The 22,786-nt window shown below is 35.1% G+C and overlaps 1 protein-coding gene across 1 annotated transcript in view; it reads left to right on the top strand.

Annotated features, from left to right (window-relative positions):
- Positions 1–1,285: 1,285 nt before the first annotated feature.
- Positions 1,286–22,786, top strand: part of LOC140245254 (uncharacterized) — a 30,659-nt gene continuing 9,158 nt past the window's right edge. The window contains exons 1-2 of the mRNA XM_072324837.1: positions 1,286–1,388; positions 12,596–12,835. Of these exons, the coding sequence (XP_072180938.1) occupies positions 1,286–1,388; positions 12,596–12,835 (343 nt within the window). The remainder of the gene's footprint in view (positions 1,389–12,595; positions 12,836–22,786) is intronic.

Raw genomic sequence — 22,786 nt, 5'->3', positions numbered from 1 at the left:
CAACACAGACAAGGAGTCAGGGACGAACGGGCTGCTATATGCTTGTGACTCTTCGTGACTGGTGATGTCACTCTGACGCATCGTCACCCCTCGTCTTGCCCCGTTCTCTCGGGGACAGGGGCGCGTGTCTGTGGGGCAGGAAGGAAATCCATAGCAAGAACTGCGAGCTTCAGGGTGCGGGGGAAAAAAGAACAGAAATAAAGGCCACTTGGTCTACGCGAGTGTTCGCTTATAGCACTGCGAGAACTTTGCGAAACTTTAAACGCTGGCAACAACCAAGTGAAAAGTTCAGCATGTACACTCCTCCAAACTCTCACTTTTACAAGGGAATTACATGAATATTTCGCGATACATAACTGATGTGATGTTGGTCTCTGAAAATAACATATTTGAACTTCGTTAGAGCTGTGAAAATCGTCGGTCATAGGCCATTGTGCTGGATTGAGCGTAAAACGAGAAGTTGTCGGAGCCAACGCAAGTGCACAGTAAAGTTGACGAATGAAAGGAACGTAAAAAGGTAACGATCCAACATCAAATTTTCACAGAGGTTCCATGCCTGTCAGAGGATTGTGCGCAAAGTGTAAGATCAACATCTCGTCTTGTTTTGTTTTGTTCAAACATTTAGAATTTTCATTTCTGTGTAAGTGAGACTTTTTATAAGAACCAACGTTTCTTACAGCAAGGAAAAGTTCAGATGACCGCAGTACACACAGTCATCGTGAGCATATCGTTACGTCATAGAGGGATGGACTGTCTTCAGACCGCATAACTACCCTAGTACCTGAACATTTCGGGGGAGTTCAACTACCCTTTCTTATTCTCCTTCCGAAAGCGCCTTCGTGCTTTGGTCTCATGTTTCTTCTTGTGATATTCTAAGTATTAAAGCTGAGGATTTTTCACCATGTGACAGACTGGATCACAGATTTGGACTGAGCCATAATCTCGGGGAAAATCATCATTGTTCCTTGTTCTTCGACAGTGAAGTTGTTCTTTTTGGCAAGGACCGCCATCAATACCCGGCCTAGTCCCATCAGAACGTGTACATTTATATGTAAAAGAGACAAGACATGAAAGAAAGGTCAACTTTGTGGGCGTGAACTTTAATGTCAACCAGTGATATAATTTTCTCTTGGTGGAGAGAGAAATCCGTTCGCCAGTCTCGTGAGTACATTTGAATATTGGTGGTCTTTTTTTATTTTCCCCGGAGCCTGTTTTCGACAGTTTAGGGGGATAAACTACGTACTCTTCTTGGAATCGCAGTTAGAAGAACTTGCAAAGGAAAATAATGGAGATAAGGGACATTCCCACTGCCGTCTGCAGGAACTTTTGGACTCTAATGATCGCCGTCTACCTTATTCTTGTGCACACAGAATATGCAATATGCGGAGGTGAGTAACCTATACCGTATTAAGTCCTATACCACATTTTTGTGTAATGAACGATTTAGAAAAGACTGCTTTTTTTTTTTAAGTTAACCTCTTTTGTGTCAGGAACTTTGGACAGTGTGCACAATGCTATGGAGTAAAGGATACAAATGGTTAAAGATACTATGAAGTTTTAAACGAAGTTCCCGTCAGTTTGCATCTTCTTAGTCTGTGTTTCAAGTTAAAGTATGCTTTCCATATTACTAACACTATGAGACTTACTTGCCCCAAAATGCTCTCATGTCTTAGTAATCACACATTGAACGTTTACCATAACCACAGCAAAGATAAAATGGAGATTCCACAGACTGTTAAGGATTAGGTTACTGCTGGTATAATGTGTCGCCCTGATACAATTGTGTTTAATTGTTCGTCTTGTTTGAAAGTAATGTAACCATGATTAGATAGTCACAAGTTTTGCATTGCATTGTTTTCTTTGTCATGTCTTCATTCCTCCGTACAGAAAATGCAGGCAACTTCCCAAATATCATTTACAACCTCGAATTTCTCGAACAAGATTTAATGTCACTGTAATAGTAACTGCCAAGCGACAAATTTTAAACAACAAAAATGTAAACAATCTAAAACCAGAGGAGCATGGTTTTCATAGTGCAACAACTTAATTTGCACGCGTGATTTTGTTGCATAAATTGGCAACGCTACTCGATAAGGATTAAATGCATGACGTAAGCCTTGTGAAAACTGCCGGAGGTTAAATCAGTTCCACAGAATGGATAACAAGATCACCGTCTTACATCTCATAAAGCTGTATAGTCTCGAGTCCAGAGAGAAACAGAAATATTTAGTTATTTTTCCACTTTCATTAACATTGAATAACAACAATTCCAAGCAAAACGAGCTTTTCATTCCAGTGTACTTAAAGGGATCGTATAGTTTTGGTTGAGACCTAACTTTATATTTCTAAAATGTTTTGATTAGATAATGAGAAACATCTTATGAAATCTGAAAACATGTATTTCCAAGAGGAAATCAACGTTTATTTGATAATAATTGGTTTTGAAATGGCTGAAATATCCAAAACAAAGCGATCCTATAAAAAGGCGGGACCCACCTTATATTACAATCACTTTGTTTTACTTTGTTTTTGGATATCTTAGCCATTCCAAAACCGATTTTCATCGAATAGAATTTTAATTCCTCTTAAAATGGTATGCTTTGTACTATTTCATAAGCGGTTTCTTGGTATCTCACAAAAAAGTTAAAAGCCCAATCCTCATTTCCAACAATAATATATCATCCCTTTAAAGTTTTTACTTGATGTGTCTAAGATGGAGCGAAAATTTGATGAGACTTGAGTTAAGCATTCTTAGGTAGGATAGCACGCGACACGGATATTGCGCTTAGACATGTTAAAAGACTTAACTGTGTAGTGAGCTATACCGTGATAAAGGCAATTACTGGAGGTAGCTTTATGTTGAAGACAAATTGCAGTTTCCGGTGTTAATTTCAGTACCAAGCGTTGACAGGAAGAGTTACATTATGACGTGAAATATTTTGGAAAATATTAAGTGCAGGAAAGTGCAGAAAACGGAGAAAAACACAGAATGAAGAAGGGGTAACGACAGTGAAAAAAAGTTGGGGCTGGAAAGAGGGACAGTGAAGAATGAATAAAGAATGGTGACAAATAAAGTAGCAATTTCCACATTAGAGTAAGAGCAGCAATGTTAAAATGATTAGGTGAGGAGGAGAAAACGAAGAAGCAACACTGGATTGAAAAAAAAACCCACTTTAACCGAAAAGCTATTTAAAGCACTGCAAACTTGGCAACGATACTGATCGTGCCTTCGTGACGTTTTAAACCTGTCGAGTATAAAGCTGGGCCTGTCCAAATTGTTTATCCTTGGATACTATCATCACACAACAGTTGTCAGAGGTTGAAAGGGAATACGCTGATGCTTTGGTATTCTTCTTCTTATATACCTCCCGGATTATCTGTATGTGCATGATGTCAATTATAAGATATTGCGTCACTACAAGGCGTAATAAAGAACGTATCACAATAATGATGTAGTCATCAACACAGCCTCATTATATTTATCTGACAAACAACGAAAAGAAAAAAAAAATCTTTTTGACAAGCTGAGCTTTATTTGGGATGACACCACTCGTCCCATGCGCATATTCCAATTCTTAAAGAAGGGCATCGTAGATAGATGATTTGAATAGTTTGTTTGCAAAAACCGATAAGTCCATTTTTGAAGATTTTGAAGTACGGTCTCTGTAATAAAGTACAAAATAATACCTTTTAAATGATATATTGTTCACTAGATATAAAGGTACATTTTTGAAGTTATGGTCAAAAGAAGCAAATATTTTCTTATTAATTTCTTTTTTTTCTTGACCTTTAATCGCAAATATCTCCATTTGGCAAATATGGACTTATCGGTTTTTGCGAACAAACTCTTCATTTCATCTTCTTGTCATAGTTATTATGGAGAGATGTATTGCCATGTTCATCTGCTCAATTTGAAATATGTAAATGTACAAAAAAGCCAAATCTTTATCAAGACACAAGCTGATGATTGAAAATGCTCTTAATCCATGCAACAACGTTGTTTTTTAATTTTGATTTGAATTCAATTAATTTTATCATTTAATCAATGCCAATCGTCATGATGATAAAAAATAATATACCCAAAGCCTTGATTTCTTTCACACTGACATTGACTTGACAAAAGAGATTCAGATGGACAAATAACATACACACATAGATCTACACATTTGCCAGATGTTGAATAATAGAGATATTTAGACTCGAGTGATAAAAACTGGTCTTTTTATTCTTTTAGAGTGTACATAAATATAACATCTTGGTTAAATCCCTCGGAATGCCTTGGTCGAAAAAAAAAACCAAGTCGATAGCCTAAAAACATTAATTAAGGTAAAAATGAAGTAAGATTAGATACTCAAACCACCATTTTGGGTAAGTGCCGTTTCCAGCAGGATGCGAAATAACTTCTACACCATCATGAAATTAACTTTCCTATTAAAGTAGAACATGAAATACTACTTCTACTACTACTACTAGAATACTACTACTACCCCTGCCATTAAGATAATAATGATGATGATGTTATTTATAATAATGATATTAAAACACTTAACAAAGAATGTTAAGAGGTTGCATCAAATCGCACCTGAAGGAAAGTTATCTTAATTTTGCAGTTTTGCATGATTGTCTTCACGAAACAATGATACTGATGGTAATCTCATATGCAGATTACATGAGGGGATGACATCACGGATCACCTCACAGGTCTAAAATGGACCCACACACAAAGTTTTCATGAAAGTTCCTTCTTTTTAATAATAATAATAATAATAATAATAATAATAATAATAATAATAATAACAATAATAATAACTATTTCTTTGAATTGAATTGAATTTATTTATTTAACCACAGTAAAAAGCCTGCTATCAGCTATAAGCTGTTTTTCAGCAAGGCCGTGAAATGATAACAAAACATAGAAATCATACAGTGAAGAGAATTCACATAAAAAACACAAAATAATCATTACAAACGAAGGCCAGAAAAAAAAAATGAAAGAGAAAAAAAAAAGTCACAGAGTATACATTGTGTAAGTACAGACACACACAAAAAAGGAAAAATCAAACATGTGACAAGTTATTGGGAGATAGTAATTACAAAAGCATTGAGTACTTTGATAAATTCGATATAATCAGGTAGAATGATTAGCAAAGGAGATGTGCGAAATTGCTCTTGAAAATGCAGTAATTGAAGTTAAGGATCTTGTTTCTGTTGGTAATGTATTGAATAATCTCGATACCGAATACAAAGTGCTATTTTTAAGAATAGTTGATTTGGGCTTAGGGAGGTTAAGAATATTTTCATGATTACGTAGATTGTAGTGGCTTGTAGTAAAAGCGCTCTTATTGAGCGCTTTTACAGGACCTGATCAAAGCGCTGTACATACATCAACAAACTACATTTACAAAGTATAGAAACAACATAGTTACAATTGAAATAGTTCAGTCTTGAGTTTCCTTCTAAACATTTCTTCTGAATCACATAGACGGAGTTGTTTTGGTAGATTGTTCCAGACAACAGATCCAGCATATGAAAATGTACGTTCGAAAGCTTTGGTTTTTGCTTGTGGGATTTGTAGGATTTTTTTATTATAAAATCGAACAAGAAACGAATTCATCTTTCATATCACATTATTCTGGTGTCATATAGTGACATTTTGATTTAATCTAATTCAATTTTATTTATATTCATATAAAAGGGTTTGTGATTGCTACAACGTGTACATCCCCAACCGAGCATACTTTCTATAGAATACTGCTGTGCACACAACTGGCTTATTCTTTATAGATTGGCATTTAATGAGTATCTAGAGTGAAGGGACAACATATTTCAGATTTGAGTAAATGCTAGTTTTGTGATGAAAAATTTGAGAGACACATGCATTTTCATGGACTTTTTAGCTCAAAACGCTTAGTGTCCACCATACGATGTTATACGATCTTTACAAATGAATACATCTATGTGGTTACTTTAATAAAGTGATCGATACTGCATAATTATTAAAAGAAAGAAAACAACGTAGAACTGCAATTATTAACTTTTCACAATTTATATATTTTTCAATGAGAATTCATGAAGTCATTATTGTAACATTCATCACTCTACCTTTGTGTGGGCACAAAAGATTCTGAAGTTGTTCATATCATTTAGTGAAATACTGTTTTCAATTTCAAAATCAATTTGGATACACATTGCAAAAAATCTCCTCTAGTGAAGAATTATTATTACTATTAAAATATTTCAAATGCGGTTTTCCTAACACAAAAATGCCTCTGGAATTACGACATCACATTCATTACGGATGGACACCGAAGAAATTTTAGAAATTCAAATGTTTCCTGCGCACTTTAAGTATTACTTTTCAACCTTCTTTCTGAATTAAATTTTTGTTTCAACGGAGTCCTTTCAAAAAATAAACATTAAAACAACAGTTATTTGTATGAATTACTTGCATCATGTGAAAGTACCAAAATGTAACATTCATTAAGAGGTGAACACCAGGGATAATGAATGTTACATGATTGTGATGATAAAAAGAAATAGCAAGCATCCCAAGTTTTCAACTTTATTCACATAGTCTTTTTTATCAGCACTTGCCTTCAGACAAGAATTGCAAGGATCGTTTGTTTTTGTATTCTTAAAATTTTTTATGTAACGTTTTTCGTCTCCACTAAAGGGCAACCCCCCCCCCCACAAAACCAACAACAACCAAACTGAAATATTCATGGAGAAATCTCTGCAGTATTGTAAAACAAAAAAAAAAAACAACAGCAGAGAACAACAGCAACAACAACAACAAAACATACCAATGTTATTTGTCATTGCGCAATGTAGCGTATGTGGTTCCACTCAATATCAATGATCAGTGAAAACAGGGGAAGGTTTGAATTTTATTATCTTTCTTATTTTTAATTCAATTCAAGTTCAGTTGAAAATAATTCTCATTCTCGACAAACTACAATAACATACAATTCATTATTTTGTTTACAAATAATGTAAACACTGAACAGAATTTATGTGAGTCAAAGTTTCTTGAAATATTATATACTCAAGTAAGCGTTATGTACACTTGTATATTGCGTTGTATTGCTTTATGTGGAAATAAAATCACTTGAATTGAATTGAAATGAATTGAATATAGTCGTATGACAATAGCACAACATTGAAATAACTAATTTTACCTCAGAATTTGATGGAAACCTAAACCATTGTGTTCCTCTGATATTATTGTATCAATCAAATGCAAACTAAACGCGATGTCGACTAGAACGTTAAGATTACGGATGAGATGATATCTGGGCCCGGGATTATGAATATTGCGGAGACAGTCTCACGTTAGAATACGTAACAACATCTGAACTGAAGAAAATAAGCGTTCCTAATCAGATGCAATGGCCAAATTTTCATAAACACTTTCAAACGCAATTCCAAACAGTGTTCAAATTTGCTTTCCCTGCAGACACTGACAGATAAAGTAAATTTAGTCGGACGAATGGATAGAGATGTAGCAAAATCGGACCTAATATAGGAAAGTTATGTATACTTTCAGATTCGAACGACACATAATTTCAGATTCCTCGCAAGTCTCCTTTTGTACTGTACACATTAGTAACTTGACTGAATTTTCCTTCCTTTGGACCAATCAGAATAAGATGTATCATTTTTTTTTATTATTCGCATCAAACTCTTGTAGTCTTGTCACAAGCGAGGAATTTCGAAAAAAAAAAAATTTTGGGGAGGGAAAGTCGCTGCAGTTATAGAGTGATAAACCAACACGACCAAAGACGTATTTGTCAGTTGTTGCTACTACCTACTCATAAAGGGACACTGAAATTTCACTTTATCTAGATTGTAAGCTCCCCTATAGACCAAACGCTCTAAGAAGAAACACGAACGTAAAACATGTCAACAGTCAATGCGTTATTGAAATATCCAAAAGAACCCTTGGGTTGCCGACCTCGTAGATCTGACGTGTCTTAACTTCGAGGGGACGTTTTTCCCTCCTTGACTATAGTTGAAAGGCCTTAATATGTGATGATTAATAAACAATGCAGATTTGTGTGACAGCTGCAGCACATGTCTGCCGAATTAAATCTGACTGGTCAACATTAGAGCACAATTGAGCTATAATTGCTTGTTCATTCTACTTTTTACAATCTCTCTCTTTCTCCCCCTCTCTATCTTTCTCTCTCACTCTATCACACACACACACACACACTCGCACACACACGCACGCACGCACACACACGCACACATACACACTCACTCACAACAAAGTGACTTCTCTCTAGCTTTCCTGATTGAGATTTGTCATGCAGTGGTATTCGTGACAACGGAACTTCAAAATAATTCACGAGACGATCGAGGGGGGGGGGGGGGGGGGGGGAGTAACGAGGAGGGAAGAGGGAGGGAGGAAGGGAAAGTTGTCAAATAAAGAATAACAATGGCTGGACCATTCCATTTTGTGTCGAGGGGTGCAATACTCTCTGCGGGCTCTATGTGCGTCAAGAGTATTGAACCGTGTGATTCATTTTGAGATTGATGACCATCAGCAATAGCCATGACTGCCATGGTAGGGTATCACAAGCCAAAGAATTGAAATAAAAGTCATATTCCTCCCTGCACGATGTAATATTTGCGTTTATATCAAAGATGCTTAAGTTGTAATGATATTCCATTCTCAGTCTCTGACTCTGACTCGGAGGAAAGACACCAGCACTTATAAATCTTAGGTTTGCTGCCACCATGCAGGAAACTTTATTTCGAAGAAATAAATGAATACGAACAAACGAACAAACAGACAAACAAACAAACAAACAAACAAATAAACTAACTAATTAACTCACTAACTATCTAACTAACTAACTAACTAACTAACTAACTATCTACTATTAAACTAACAATAACCAACTAACTCATGACAACTCGGTCTGTAAAGTTGTTTTCTCCGTCAGGTCGAATCAAAATGAAACTATCAAAGAGCTTCTTTCCCGAAAAAAAAAGAGTGCAATGTTTTGTTTATTCTTTTTGAGATAAGTTCAGTCCAGTATTTATTGTATGACCTTTAGGTTAAAGTTATTATGTTAACTTAGGATGGTCTTTGCAAATCTCTGCGGATGCAAGATACTTGCATGCAAAATTGATAAGGACAGAAGTTTAGGCTCTAACGTCTAAATAGGAGTTCCCTAAAACTCTCTCTCTCACACACATATATATATATACACACACACACCACACATACAAACAAACCAAAACACAAACAGAAATTTCTTCTACGGGGACAAATGTTCTTTGGCGATATTGATTAAAGGTACAGTTTACCAATGGGAGCAGCAATTAGAAAATGTTCAAGTTATCACATTAAAGGCATAATTTACCATTTGTAGATGAAACAAAAACCCTACATTTGTGCTTTAAAATAGTTCTAAAATGTGAGTTAGGGATAGAAATAACCACCGTAAAAATCTGAATTGGTAAAATCGATGTTAAGTATTGTAAAATATACAAAATGTGAACAATAGTTATAGTAAAAATGATCCAGTCTAAACCGTCAACAGTTAGGTTTATTGGGAAAATACAGATATCCCCTTATATTTTAGGCTTTATCGCGAAAATATTATATGATAGGATGTTTTGTGGTATAACAGACCTACACATGCATTAAATGTCATATCTTGAAAATCTTTTTAATCACTTTTCCCAAAGATAAACAAGACCTTTAATTTTGATGAATATGTGTAGGTCAGTTGTATTACATAACATCCTACCATATAAATATTTTGCAATAAAACCTAAAATATAAGGAGATATCAATTTTTCTCACTAAGCCATAACTTTAGCGTCTAGAACACTCTTAAAACACTCTTATTACAACCACTGTTCACACTTTGTATATGTAACAATACTTGACATTGATTATCCTGATTCAGATTTTTACATTGGTTGTATCTATCCCTATTACTTGGTTGTGTCTATCCCTATTACACGTACTCGCACACTCCTTGCTCAAAAAACAATTGTTTTTACCGGACCTAAATTCTGGAATGATCTTCCCGCCGATTTAATCAATTGTTCTAGTATGTTTACATTTAAACAAAAATTGAAATCAATGTTAATAAATGAATATAACCAGCCTGATTAGAATTTTTCAATATGTTATATGCGCAGTATCCTTGTTCAATGTATATTTCTGGTTTATGCTCCCATTATATAATCACTGCATCCGTACTTGTATTAACATTTTGAACTCATTATGAAGTCGATTATAGATAATGTGCACGTATATACTTGTATGTCTTTATGCAATATTTTCACTCAGTTCTTATTCTTTGGGTTCTTGTTTTTTTTTCACTCTTTCTTTTTCTTCTCTTTTATTTCTTTCTCCTTTTGTACTTTGATATTTTAGCTTTCATATCGTTTCGTCATTATTACTTTGTGTCCTATCTCCATTGATTGCATAGCAAATTCATACCGGTATTTTTTCATGGAACCTGCGTTTACAAGCTTTGCTTTTGCGGTTCCATCATATTTCACAAGTTATAGAGAACTGTCTTATGTACATTATGTATGCTGACACTCTTTCTATTCATGACCCGACTTATAACATATTTTGTATCTTGCTTGATTTGTATTCTTTTTTGGATGTACTTTGATGTCAAGTGAAATATGAAAATAAACGTGCTGGAACTGTTCACTGTGTCTCGAGTGCAAGACCAGTGCAGTTTCAGTTATTTAATTCAATTCAATTCAATATTAAACTCACATTTCAGAACTATTTTGAAGCACTAAAGCTGGGTTTTTGTTTCATCTGCAAATGGTAAATAATGGCTTTAAGAGAGAGATGTCCTGTGAAAATTAACAAAGATGAAAAGAAGTACACAACCAGAGACACTCCTGGAGAAAATACTTTAAAGTTTCTTTCTGAACCCTGTGTGCCAAGGGCTCTGGACAGTGTGTACAACACTGCGGGGGTTTCCTGTGCCCATCGGTGCTCAGAGTAAACAAAGGGTTAAACTTCCACAAGATATTTCAGAAGGATGCCGATGGTACACTGTAAAAACATCGGTGTTAGATTTAACACCATGGGTGTTAAATCTAACACCGATCAAGTGTCAATAGAGAACCACACCCACAGGTGTAGAAAATGTATTGTAATGGTGTTGAAAAGTGTTCACCTGGCACTTCGTGGTGTTAATTTTTGACACTGTATCTGGTGATATTTTTGACACTGTGCTGGTGTTAATTCAATAATGACACCGCACGGTGTTGATTTGATATTGCTGGTGTTAATGTCAATGGTATAACACCCGTCCAGCTTCAATAGGAGACCACACCAACTGGTGTTACTTTGGTGTAAATGTGTTTACACATTTTTTTTTCTTCAAAAATCAAGTACTTTATCGGAAAATTCTTGATCGTCTTGTTGAAGTTCAAAATCAACAAGAAGTGCAGTAACTAAGAAATTATTCTAAAAAACAATTTTATATTTTGAAATGACAACCGGAGGTGTTAATCTAACACCATAAATGAGCACCGAAAATGGAACACCAGCTCGATGTTTCATATTTAACACCGGACTTTTTGCAGTGTAGTGCAATGCGATTTGTTTGCCATGTTATCAAGTAAATACACCCATAAAATCGCCGAACTTTCCTGTAACAAGCAAAAAGTTGATTACAACAAGAAACATATTACACCAACAACTAATGTGAATGACTATTGCTTACGAAACAAAACACTCATACCCTCTGGAACATTTCCAAGTCCCTAGAATAGAATAATCCCTTGTAATTTAAGCACGAGATATTATTGCTCTTTTTTCCATTCTCGCTACTAGGCGCGGCATAATATCCATATCACTACATGATTAGTTTCGTTTCTTGTAGCTGTATTTGAAAAGTAACGTAATGTGATACAGACCCAACGGTCATGTACAACTTTCGTTAAAACTGAAATAAGCTTTAAGGCTGAAACGATCACTTCATTTATCATCCGATAACATGATTGTAGCAAACGTAATCTTACGCTAATTACCATGGTTTCAGTGGGATGTGATTGTTAGCATGTAAAAAACAAACCCTAACCTCTATAAGACAATGCTGCAGTATGAACGGACTGTCGAATCGTCCGTATACGTCTAGCATGCAAGGCGATGACACTTATTGCGCAGCGTGTGCAAAGCCAAACTGCGTAAAATCCCGCCCGTCATACCTTTGGATGATTTTGTATTTTCCAGTTGCTGTCATTTTTATGGTGCATTGAGTGTGGTTACAACACACTCTTCATCATGATAATATGCCTGTTAAGATCACTTAAAAAAAAAAAAACTTTCAGAGTATCTGTAATTTTACCCAAATATTGTTATAAATACGTGCTAAATTACTGTCAAAAAACAAAACAAAACTGTATATATGAAAATATCAACCCAACATTTAAGTTTCCTGAATGATGTATGTCAGTTATTGGTGGTGGTGTTGGTAGAGTTGGATGCGATGATGTTAGAAGTTAGTGTTGTCGAAGTTGCTGTTCCTGGTGTTGTTGGTGTTGTCGAACTTTAAGTTTAATTCCAGTTGCATTTTTACAACCTTGGCTTTCTCAGAGCTCCGAATGGGCGGCGGGCCGACAAACCGAGAGGGGCGGGTAGAGGTGGCCTATGAAAACAACATCCAGCCAGGGATGTGGGCTTCGGTCTGCGGAGATGGATGGACGAACATTAACGCCATGGTGGCATGCAACGAGGCCGGTTTCCCCGGACCAGCGGTGGCTGTGCGACATGCGAAGGAACGCTACGGTGAAAGCTACCTCAGCGTGCTGTTGACCAATGTGGATTGCGAACCAGGTTTGTAATATTATTCTCTGCTGCATGGTGATATCATTGAAAGAGCGACAACTATGAAAGATTTGGTCAGATAACGAAAAATACAGCTGTAGTTAAACTGCTTGATGGAGTGTGTTGGACCCTGTATCATCAACAGAATTGTTGACCATCTTTTTAGTTACATCCTCTCCATTTTTATTTTACTTTTGCAAGTGTAAATCACTTCCTTTTGTTACATGAATGAAAGATATGAAAGAAAATTATATTGTTCTGTTACTTCCCAAGACTTTGGATTTGAGTGCGTTCAGACAAGACATAGTCTTCCTTACTCATCCCGCCAACGAACTCCACCGTCCACTCATTATCACATATCCTTGGTTTTCTCGAATTAGCAGGGGGAAGTGGATCTAATTACCCAGTGAGTTCATCCTAACCACTGGCTTTAGGCGGTGCAAGACAGATGCTGGTTCTATACGAAGAAACGTTAATCAGAAGTAGGACACACGGAAGAAGTGTGCGATAAGAATGAAAAAATGACATTTTCCCTTCAACCCGCTAAATCATTTCTTAATCGCTCAAATGAGAAGCACGCGTTTATAATATCCGTTAAAAGGTGAAGTTATTTTTGTCAGTGATTTCACCTGTTAACCAAGGCATTGACATTTTCATTTTCAATGACAATTGCAATTCCAAATCATTTCGCATTTCTCAATGAAAAAAAAAAGAAAAAAAAACATGAAATGCATCAGAATAAGATGATACATGATGTAGAGCTTGGATGTACGTATAATAAATATCACAGACAACAGCTGGACAAAGAACATAAGCCTATAAGTGGTTAGTAGAATGCTATAGAGAAATGGGGTGCCTACGATGAAACCTGCTCAAAAGCAAGCTTGTTAAGCGTATGGTGGATCCCGATACAAATCTACTGTGAAGAACAAGATAGGGCCTGTATCATGGGCGACCAAACCAAGGAAAAGCGGACAACAATAATCGTGGGTATCGAGAAATTATTTTCAAATGCAATTCCAGGAGAACAAATCGAGCATACGCTGCAGAAAAAATAGCGGTTCTTATGATATCAATATTGACAGTAGTGTAATAGTGTGACTTCATTAAAATGATTTTATACACTATACGGTTTCCTCAGAAGATACAAGGGAAGTATTGGGAAAAAAAATGTACCAATAATTCAAGAGTGATATACCAGCTTCACTAGCTACCATTATGTACAAAATGAATGCATCATTATGTACAAAAACAGCTCACATATCAGAATCTACGATATCGTTAGTGAACAGCAGTATCAGAAATATTCCAAACTCTCCTTCTAAAGATCAGTTAAGTTATGATCCTCTCTGACCGGTATTTATTCACCCATTCAATCATATCATTTTACATATTCTTTATCTAATTAGTTGCACTATTCTAGATTATACTTCTTGTGGTTCTGCTCTTCCAGAGGATCCTGCTTGGGTGCTTTAAAATTATTATAAAGTTACTCTTACTGCTGCAGAGAAAACAAAAGATAACAATATGTTGTGTAAATTGGAAGCCCCCCTCCCTCCCAATATTTTTGGAGTATCATAGGTTGCTAAGATTTAACTTATATTTTCCATAGGTGACTGCAATATACAAGTCAAGCTTTTAGTAGCTACTTTTAAATACCTACATTGATATGATACAACAATATGTAATTCCACATGACTTGCTGTTCATACAACAATACATTTACATATGTAAATATATGCAATATTTTGCATTTATGTAATCATGTTGTGTGTATGATTGTATATGATGTTGTTTAATAATTGAAAAATAAATGAAATGAAACGACAGAGCAGCGCCATTATATCTGTGGGGTTGTGGTGGCGGTGGATCAGAAAATTACCGCATATTATAAAACAATCCCATGCGAAGCACACACACGATAAATTTAGCCCCATGCTTGACACCTCGACAGTGCCTCGCAGGTTAAGGCCGCCGAAACGCCAGCTGATCTTATTCCAACTCGGGATTAAAGTATCAAATTCGTCACAAAGTTAATCACTGACAAAATGAATGACCTGGAATAAATCTTACTTTAGAAATTACCGGTTGTATTTAACAAAGTGGATTTTGTGCTTTTGGAGAGTGTTGAAAAAAGGAGGCTGTCATTTGCTTTAAGAGAGATTTACATTTCTTGTACATTAAAAGAGCTCTTCAGTACAGACGTGTTGGTCACAAATATTTTACATTTTATTTATTCAGGAAATATACAGATATTATACTTTCTAGTTTTGTTATTCCATCGATAATCCAGGTTTTTAAAAAACGTTCCAATTTACCAACACATTATCCACTTTGTTTTGAAACAACAACAACAATTCAGCCAAAGACACAACACATGAACATACTAAGTCAATTCAAAATATCATAGAACATGTTTAACTGACCTTCCAGATCAAACAAGGAAAAAAAAATCCCCAGAAAGAATACAAAAATTGTTTCGAATTTCAGAATGTACTTCGACTGTGCATTTCTAAGAGGAGGTAGTTAATATATCAAATGTCTCGAAGATTATTTAGAGTTCTACATTTAATGCAAGTCATTTCATTTCCTCAGTTTTCATGTTTTGCAATCTTCTAAGGGCAATGTAATATCTACCGGGTATTTTTAATCATGTTCATGGGTCTTTAACACTTTATTGCCATTGAAGGCAATTCACAGGACACAATATGTCTTACGAGATTGTAAACACAAAGTGGAAATGACTTCAGATCAAATCAAATCAAATTAAATCAAATCAAATCGACACTGAAGGCAATGGTACAGTGGACACACGTTTCTGAGTCATCATCCCTTACAAGATTCCACCAAACTAATTTGTCCTTTAGCTCAAGAACAATGGTTCTTCATCAAATTCGATAACGTGTGTGTGTGTGTGTGTGTGTGTGCGCGCTCACGCGTCTGTGTGTGTATCAAGGTCTACAGAATTTAGCCCAGGGATGACCGAAAGCATTGTAATAACGTTCTCGTTCAATACTTGCTCTAATATTGTAATCTAGTTATACATTCAAACTAGTTTTTATATAAGAAATGCACTGGGTATTAAATTATTCAGCTTGTTAAAAGCGGGGGAGATTTTCTTTTAAACAAGCGTATACAAGTTTGACTAAATTGACATTATAATGTGAACCTGCATGACAAAACGAACAAAAAATCCGCGCACTTTCTGATCTTACATGAAGACTCAAAATAGGTGAAGACGGTCAACCTTGTCAATCTTGAATGTTTCACATTTTCTGCAAGACCAATTCTTCTTCTACATTATTCTGAAATTTGGGATCATAAGACGAATAGAAAATTGTGTTTAAGCATTTTTTAGAACACTTTTTTTTTTAGTATAGTGTGATTAGGTACTTCCTTGACTGCAAGAGGCCCTTTTTAATTTCTTAAAAATCCTGTACACAGTCTTCACTTTCAACTCTAATAACGTTTGACAGGATAATGCTTCTGCTTTGAAAGTTGATATTACTCATAGATAGAATGTGTAAACAGAGCATGCTCAATTTCAATTTAATCTGATAATCCCTGCATTGCTGTTGCTATAGTTGTTTTACATCCTGTTTTTGTCCCATTCATTGCAGAACTGGCACGGCTTGGTAAAGCTGAAGCGCATGAATAGACCCAAACTACCGAGACACTTTTCCCAGTCTACACACTTTTCAAGAGTGTGTGCTTTCTTTCTAATAATTAGATAGGTTAGGAGAGTCCACTTGAATTGAGTTATACATCATTTTAAGCTTACAGTCTGCTCTTTCAGAATCTGCCCTTAACGAACCCTCCCCCCCCCAAAAAAAAAAAAAAAAAAATCATGTCTGGTGACTTTTGTTGGTTATGTGATGCAGGGTCACATGTTAGTTATTTGGGGCACACTTTTAGGATCTTTAAGGGGCAAACGTTCTTCACGCCCTAACGTCCTCTAACTATTAACTTTTAAGGCCCTACTGTTATTATTAAGTTCATGATGTGGGAAGGCACAAAACCCTGCGTTAACCCGATGAGGACAAGGACAACTTACCTTGCTTTATGAAACAAGTGTACATCGAGGCAATGAATTTGAGGAGATGTATATTCCTTTCAGAAGTGTAGGAGCTTGAGGGAGATTTAAGCTTTTCGTTCTGATTCATGTCGTCGCATTTTGTTAGACTCTTCCTCACGAACGCTGGAGATGGGGTCACAGAGAGTTTACTTTGAAGAAAGTCACGTGACAGAAGGATACAGAAAAAAGGCTTTGAAGCACATTTTGCCCCCCCCCCCGCCCTGAGTTTGATTCTTCAGAGTTTTGTGAGTCACAGCTTCCTCGTCATCACCAGAAATCATATATGATAAAGTTCGTATACCCTATAACATCTCCATTTCAATTTTGTTTCGTTTGAATTCAAAATCACTTCGTTTATTTTGGTGTATTTGATATTGTTTCATCTTGTTTGCTTCCAGGTGTATTATACACATGAAATTAATGAATATAGGCTAACAAATATATACATGCAATGATTATAACAACAATACATTATATGGCACATTTCCTTTTTACATGTTCCAATGCGCTTTACAATGAGATCATCAATAAAACAAGTGAGCTTTAAGATGTTTTGGAAGATATGATATATATATATATATATATATATATATATATATATATATGTATAGGCCTATATAATGTATAGTATCATTACATAATTTCAGTTTATGACATAAATCACAGATCGTAAGTGCTGACAGTTAGGCTAAAGCTTGAAATATGAAATCATCTCAATTAAGTACTTTTTGCATTCTTTCAAGTTATAAGTATCTAGCAGGCCTATACATATACGTACACACACATCCATATATGTATAGATATAATACACATACATAATATGTATGATATATAGTATATAACACTATGAATAAGTGAATGTGCGTTTGCTTCTACACTGTGCAAATGTGTGCGTACAGAGGAAGAGAGATTACCCTTTTAGCTCGGCCAGTGTAGTGTGTGTAAGGAAGTGGTTTTGTTGGCTAAGAAATTTATGTCAGCTGAACCTTCAATCAATCCAGAAATAGATTTATGCGGTTCCCCTCCCTCCTTCCCCCCCTCCCTCCCCCTTCTCACTCTCGCAACTGAATACTAGAAAAGTGATAAAGAACATTCGAGAACATGATATGGTGAATACGTTCCAGGAGATATATCTTAATTTTTCTCACGACAATATCATATTGAAAGACTCAATATTTAGATAAATCCAATGAATTGTAGAACGTTTTGGGAAAGAAATAAATGATGTCATTGTCAGTATACTGTCCCACACAGCCACATCCGTGTTAGCAATGTTTTAATTGAATAGTCTCTGCAAGTCTTTTCTTCTTCGAGGGTTTGCTTACCATTTTTTTTTCCTCAGTGGAACTTGTAGACACCGTCAGAAAACCATGCAGTATAAAGCTTGATACAAACTTTGTCCAATATAATATCAATTTGGTATAATAACTTTGAATAAGACCAGAATGTTGCTATTGATACGTCCAAATATGTTTTTTCTCTATATTGGACTTGATTGAGCTTCACAGATACAATGCGATAATTTACATTTTCTAGATATTTTATCACGTCATCAACAAAAGCAATATGTGTAATGCTACAGCAGAAATGAAATTATCAATATTATATAAATCATTTTAATCTAAAATTTAATTGAATATGATGGATTTAGTATGAAATTACTCAAGCGGATAGCAAAGTCAAGTGCATCTCATTTAGAATATACATTCAATATAGTATGAAATATGCCCGAATTTGTTAAAGATTGCAAGAGCTTTGCTATCATACAAAAGAAAAAAAAAATCGTTTTTGACAGTTATTGATTAATAGTTAGGGTTACAAAACAACTGTCATGAAAAGACATATCATTTTCGTATTCATGGGTTTAAGCATGGACCTAGGTCCATGGTTTAAGTAAAGCCTTTGATAACATTGATCACAAAGCACTTGAAGAGTTTGAAGATTTTGAAGTACGGTCTCTGTCGTAAAGTACAAAATAATACCTTTTAAATGATGTATTGGTCACTACATATAAAGGTACATCTTTTAAGTTATGGTCAAAAGAAGCAAACATTTTATTATTCTCTTTATTTTTCTTGACCTTTAATCGCAAATATCTCCATTTGGCAAATATGGACTTATCGGTTTTTGCGAACAAACTCTTCACTTCTTTATAAATTAGATAATTATACTTAACGAGGCCCTGCTTATTAGTGGTTTAAAAGCAATTCATCTGATAGGGGACAATTTGTATGTTTACAAGGGCATGATTCATCCATGTCAAATATCCAATGTGGAGTCCGCCAGGGCTCGATACTTGGCCCTCTTTTGTTGTTGATATAGTAAATAATAAACTCGGCTTCAATTTATCATTTCATTTTGTCTGCAGATGACACTACTGTTTCACTTTCCAAAAAGAATAATTACAACCTCATAACCATATTCAGATATCAAATTCAGAGTTGCAGAAAATATAATCTTGGTTAATAATGCATTACAGCACTGATGAATATTGGTAAAACCAATTTCATACATTTCAAACTACATTATCCAAAGTTAAACCACCAATATTGCTTGATAATTATACAGGTTAATGGCTTATCATTAGATAAATTGGATTATACTTATTATACTTAATTTTAGGAGTAACAAGTGGTAATCATTTAAGTTGGAGTTACAATGTACATGATTATATCTTCATAAGTAGCTAAAAATCATAAATGCTGTTCAAGGTATTTTCTTTTATGCCGAAAAAAATCTTTTAACGCTTTGATACTACTTCACTGTTTCCTAACATACCGCAATCTCATATGGGGAAACTGTGGTAAATCAAAATTATTGAAAAGATTTTTTTTTTTTTTAAAGCTGTAAAACTTTATACAAGTTCCACTTAAATTACACATACTGATCCTGCATTTCATTAGTTAAAAGTTTTCAAATTAGATAATATCAATGCTTTTCAAACAGCAACATTTATGTGTAAGTATTTTAAATTTTGACAATTTCAGTGATCTTTTTCAAACAACAACAAATTATTCATATCCAACCCGTACCTGCGATAACATTCGTTGAAATAACTCATGAATCCTGATGGCTCATAAATCTTTAAAATATTATGGATTTGACATGGAATGCTCACCCTAATCATCTAAAGCAATTTACTTTTTTTTCTTTTTATTGAAGAACCTAAAAAAAATGAAAGTTAGTGATGATAGATTGACATTATCCTTGAATAAACATGAATAGATACATTTATAAGAAAAGAATCATACCGAAGCAAAGTGTAGTATTGGCAACTAAACCAGATGTGTATAGTTATGTTAATTCATTGTCCCTTTAAGCATACTCATGTGGTTTTTATTAAATCGAAACCAAGTCAGACCATTCGTGACTCCCTCCTTCCCCCTGCACTTCTCCTTTCCACCCACCCTTTTCCTTTTCTTTTCCTTTTTTTTTGTCAGTAAATCCTTGGGAATACTTTTTAGCCGTTTTGCCAGGAAAGGGCTGTCACCTCGTGAAACATCATTTCGTTTGTCTATTTTGGCGGCCCCTACAACGTCCCCTGCTAACATTTGGACGTTTTGTGAACGTTCTCGAAACTTTCCAAGTTCGTTATTTGGACGTTTTGTCAAAACGTTTTTAGAAGGTCTTTTTGTGGAATGTTTTCGACGTATTTATAACTTTTCAAATTGACGTTATAAACACGTTTTTTAAACATTTAAACCTTTCAGAATTTTTAAGGACCTGCAAAAAACCTTTTGGACGTTATAGACGTCAGTAAAACCTTTAAAGAATATTCAAACGTTCTGTGGACGTTCTGCGGACGTCCAGAAAACCTTTGAAAACCGTCTAGAACGTTCAAAAAAAAAAAAAGTCGTATGACTAGTTCCACAACGTTTTATAGAGAACCTTCGATATCCGTCTAGAACGTCTGTTTATTTTTTTTTATTGTGCATTAAAAAAAAGTATAGTTATGAGATTATACAGGCACAGTCTGGGATTAATGTACCCTAATGCTACACCTGTTCCTAATGTCCTACCACCTATACCTATACTACATCCTATTCCCATTTGATGTATCTGTATCACATTCTTTTATATACCAGCAAATGTTGTAATGCACGAAGACATTGTTACTAAAATTAAATATCACACACCTTAATTAGGCCTATTAACATATGAAAATACCTCTTCATAACACAGTTTGTAATTGGATAACGTAGGTACAATTTTCATCACAGAAAGTTTGAACCCATCATAAATCTTCAGATTTCAATGTCTTTTACCTATTTCCACTAGTTTTCAGATCTTATATTTTCTTATTTGAATATTCATAAATAGGCATGAATATACATGATAAAGAAACCAATGACGAACACGTCATGAAAACGTTTTTTTAAACGTTCAATAAAGACGAAGTAGACGAAGCAGACCTAATAAAAACGTTTTGTAACGTCCACTGACGTTTTTAAAACGTTTTCCAACCCCCCCCCCCCCCAAAAAAAAAAAAAAACCTGTGCTTTGCGGTAAATGCCAGGTCCCAACTTTGACGTTGTATCTTATATCTTATATGAAGACGTACGGAACCTCAAAAAAAAAAAGTTTAGGAAACGTTCTGAAAACGTTACGTGTTTGCTGAAGTGGAACATGTCATGAAAGTGAAAATGCAACAATATATTATATTCTTTTTCTAAATGATATATCTAATTTGTTAGAACACTTGATTTTCCCTAGAAATTGTTATTTTACCAAAAATCGATGCTTGTGTATTTCCGTTTGTACATTACATTCGTGAAAAACAAAGTTGCAGAAATGAATTGAAATTGAATTTGGCAATGCAACATGATTTTTGGCAAATGATTTTTTTAATCCATAAATAAGAAAATGTCTACTCCTTAATAAAAAAAAAGAAAATAGGAGGGAAAGGGAAAAACTAACATCGACAGAAAGAAGCCAGCCAAATAGATGTTGTCTAAACTGTTATTGCTGTTGTTTCCTATAAAAAGCAGTAAGATAGTAGCTACATTTTATGGGTCAGTGACATGAACATGAGGTAGTCAAATGCCCAATGTCTGTCTCGTGTTCGTTATCAGAGCCACCGATCAAGCGCACTTTCTATTCTTAGGATAAGGCGTCAGTGACGTCAGCAAACGCATGATAATGATAACGGGGTCAAAAGGTGAGAAGCCAACGACGTGACTGGCAATATCGAGGCCGTGATTGGGTAACTAGCAGAGAGCATACGTAAATTACTTACGGCATCAAGGGACATTCCATTCACGTCTGAAGGGTGTATACGCACTCTTTCGCCGTTTGACGTGTTAAGATCATAAGGTATTAACCCTTCGAGATTAAAAAGGTTATGCTTCAATGATGAGCATTACGTCAGCCCGAAGTCAGAAATCAAGAACCACATTCCAAAACAATTAGAGCAACCCATCGGCATGATTACTTTCTTTTGTGAAGTTCTATGGTGAGAATTTAATTTGGAATGGATCTTGATGTTTTTGTGAGCAAAATAAAGCATTGAATACACAAAAGCTGGAAAATATTCAATTCTGATAACAGTGGAACGTTTTAACAAACGTGATTTTCGAGCTTTGATTTTACAATATGCATGTTTGGTTCGTTTCATGAAAGTGGGTAGGCCGCCCTTACAGTCTTTTTGAATACAGTCAGAGACGATATTAAGCCATGCTGTCGATTGTACGTGCTTGCACATTTCCCAGGAAAGTTGAACTCCTTTTTTTTTCTCTTTCAATTCCATCATTAAACTTTGACATACTAATGCTCGACGTGACATTTGCTGAAGTTAGATAACAATGCAAGTAGTCCATGTAAGAAATATCGCGTGTTTATATCTGGTACGAACCCACCCTTATCGTCAAGTAATCATGGAAATTAAG

The sequence above is a fragment of the Diadema setosum genome, chromosome 22, assembly GCF_964275005.1.
Source record: "Diadema setosum chromosome 22, eeDiaSeto1, whole genome shotgun sequence".
NCBI lineage: Eukaryota > Metazoa > Echinodermata > Echinoidea > Diadematoida > Diadematidae > Diadema > Diadema setosum.
The sequence above is the reverse complement of the archived record's forward strand: the minus strand, read 5'-3'. Positions and strand labels throughout refer to the sequence as shown.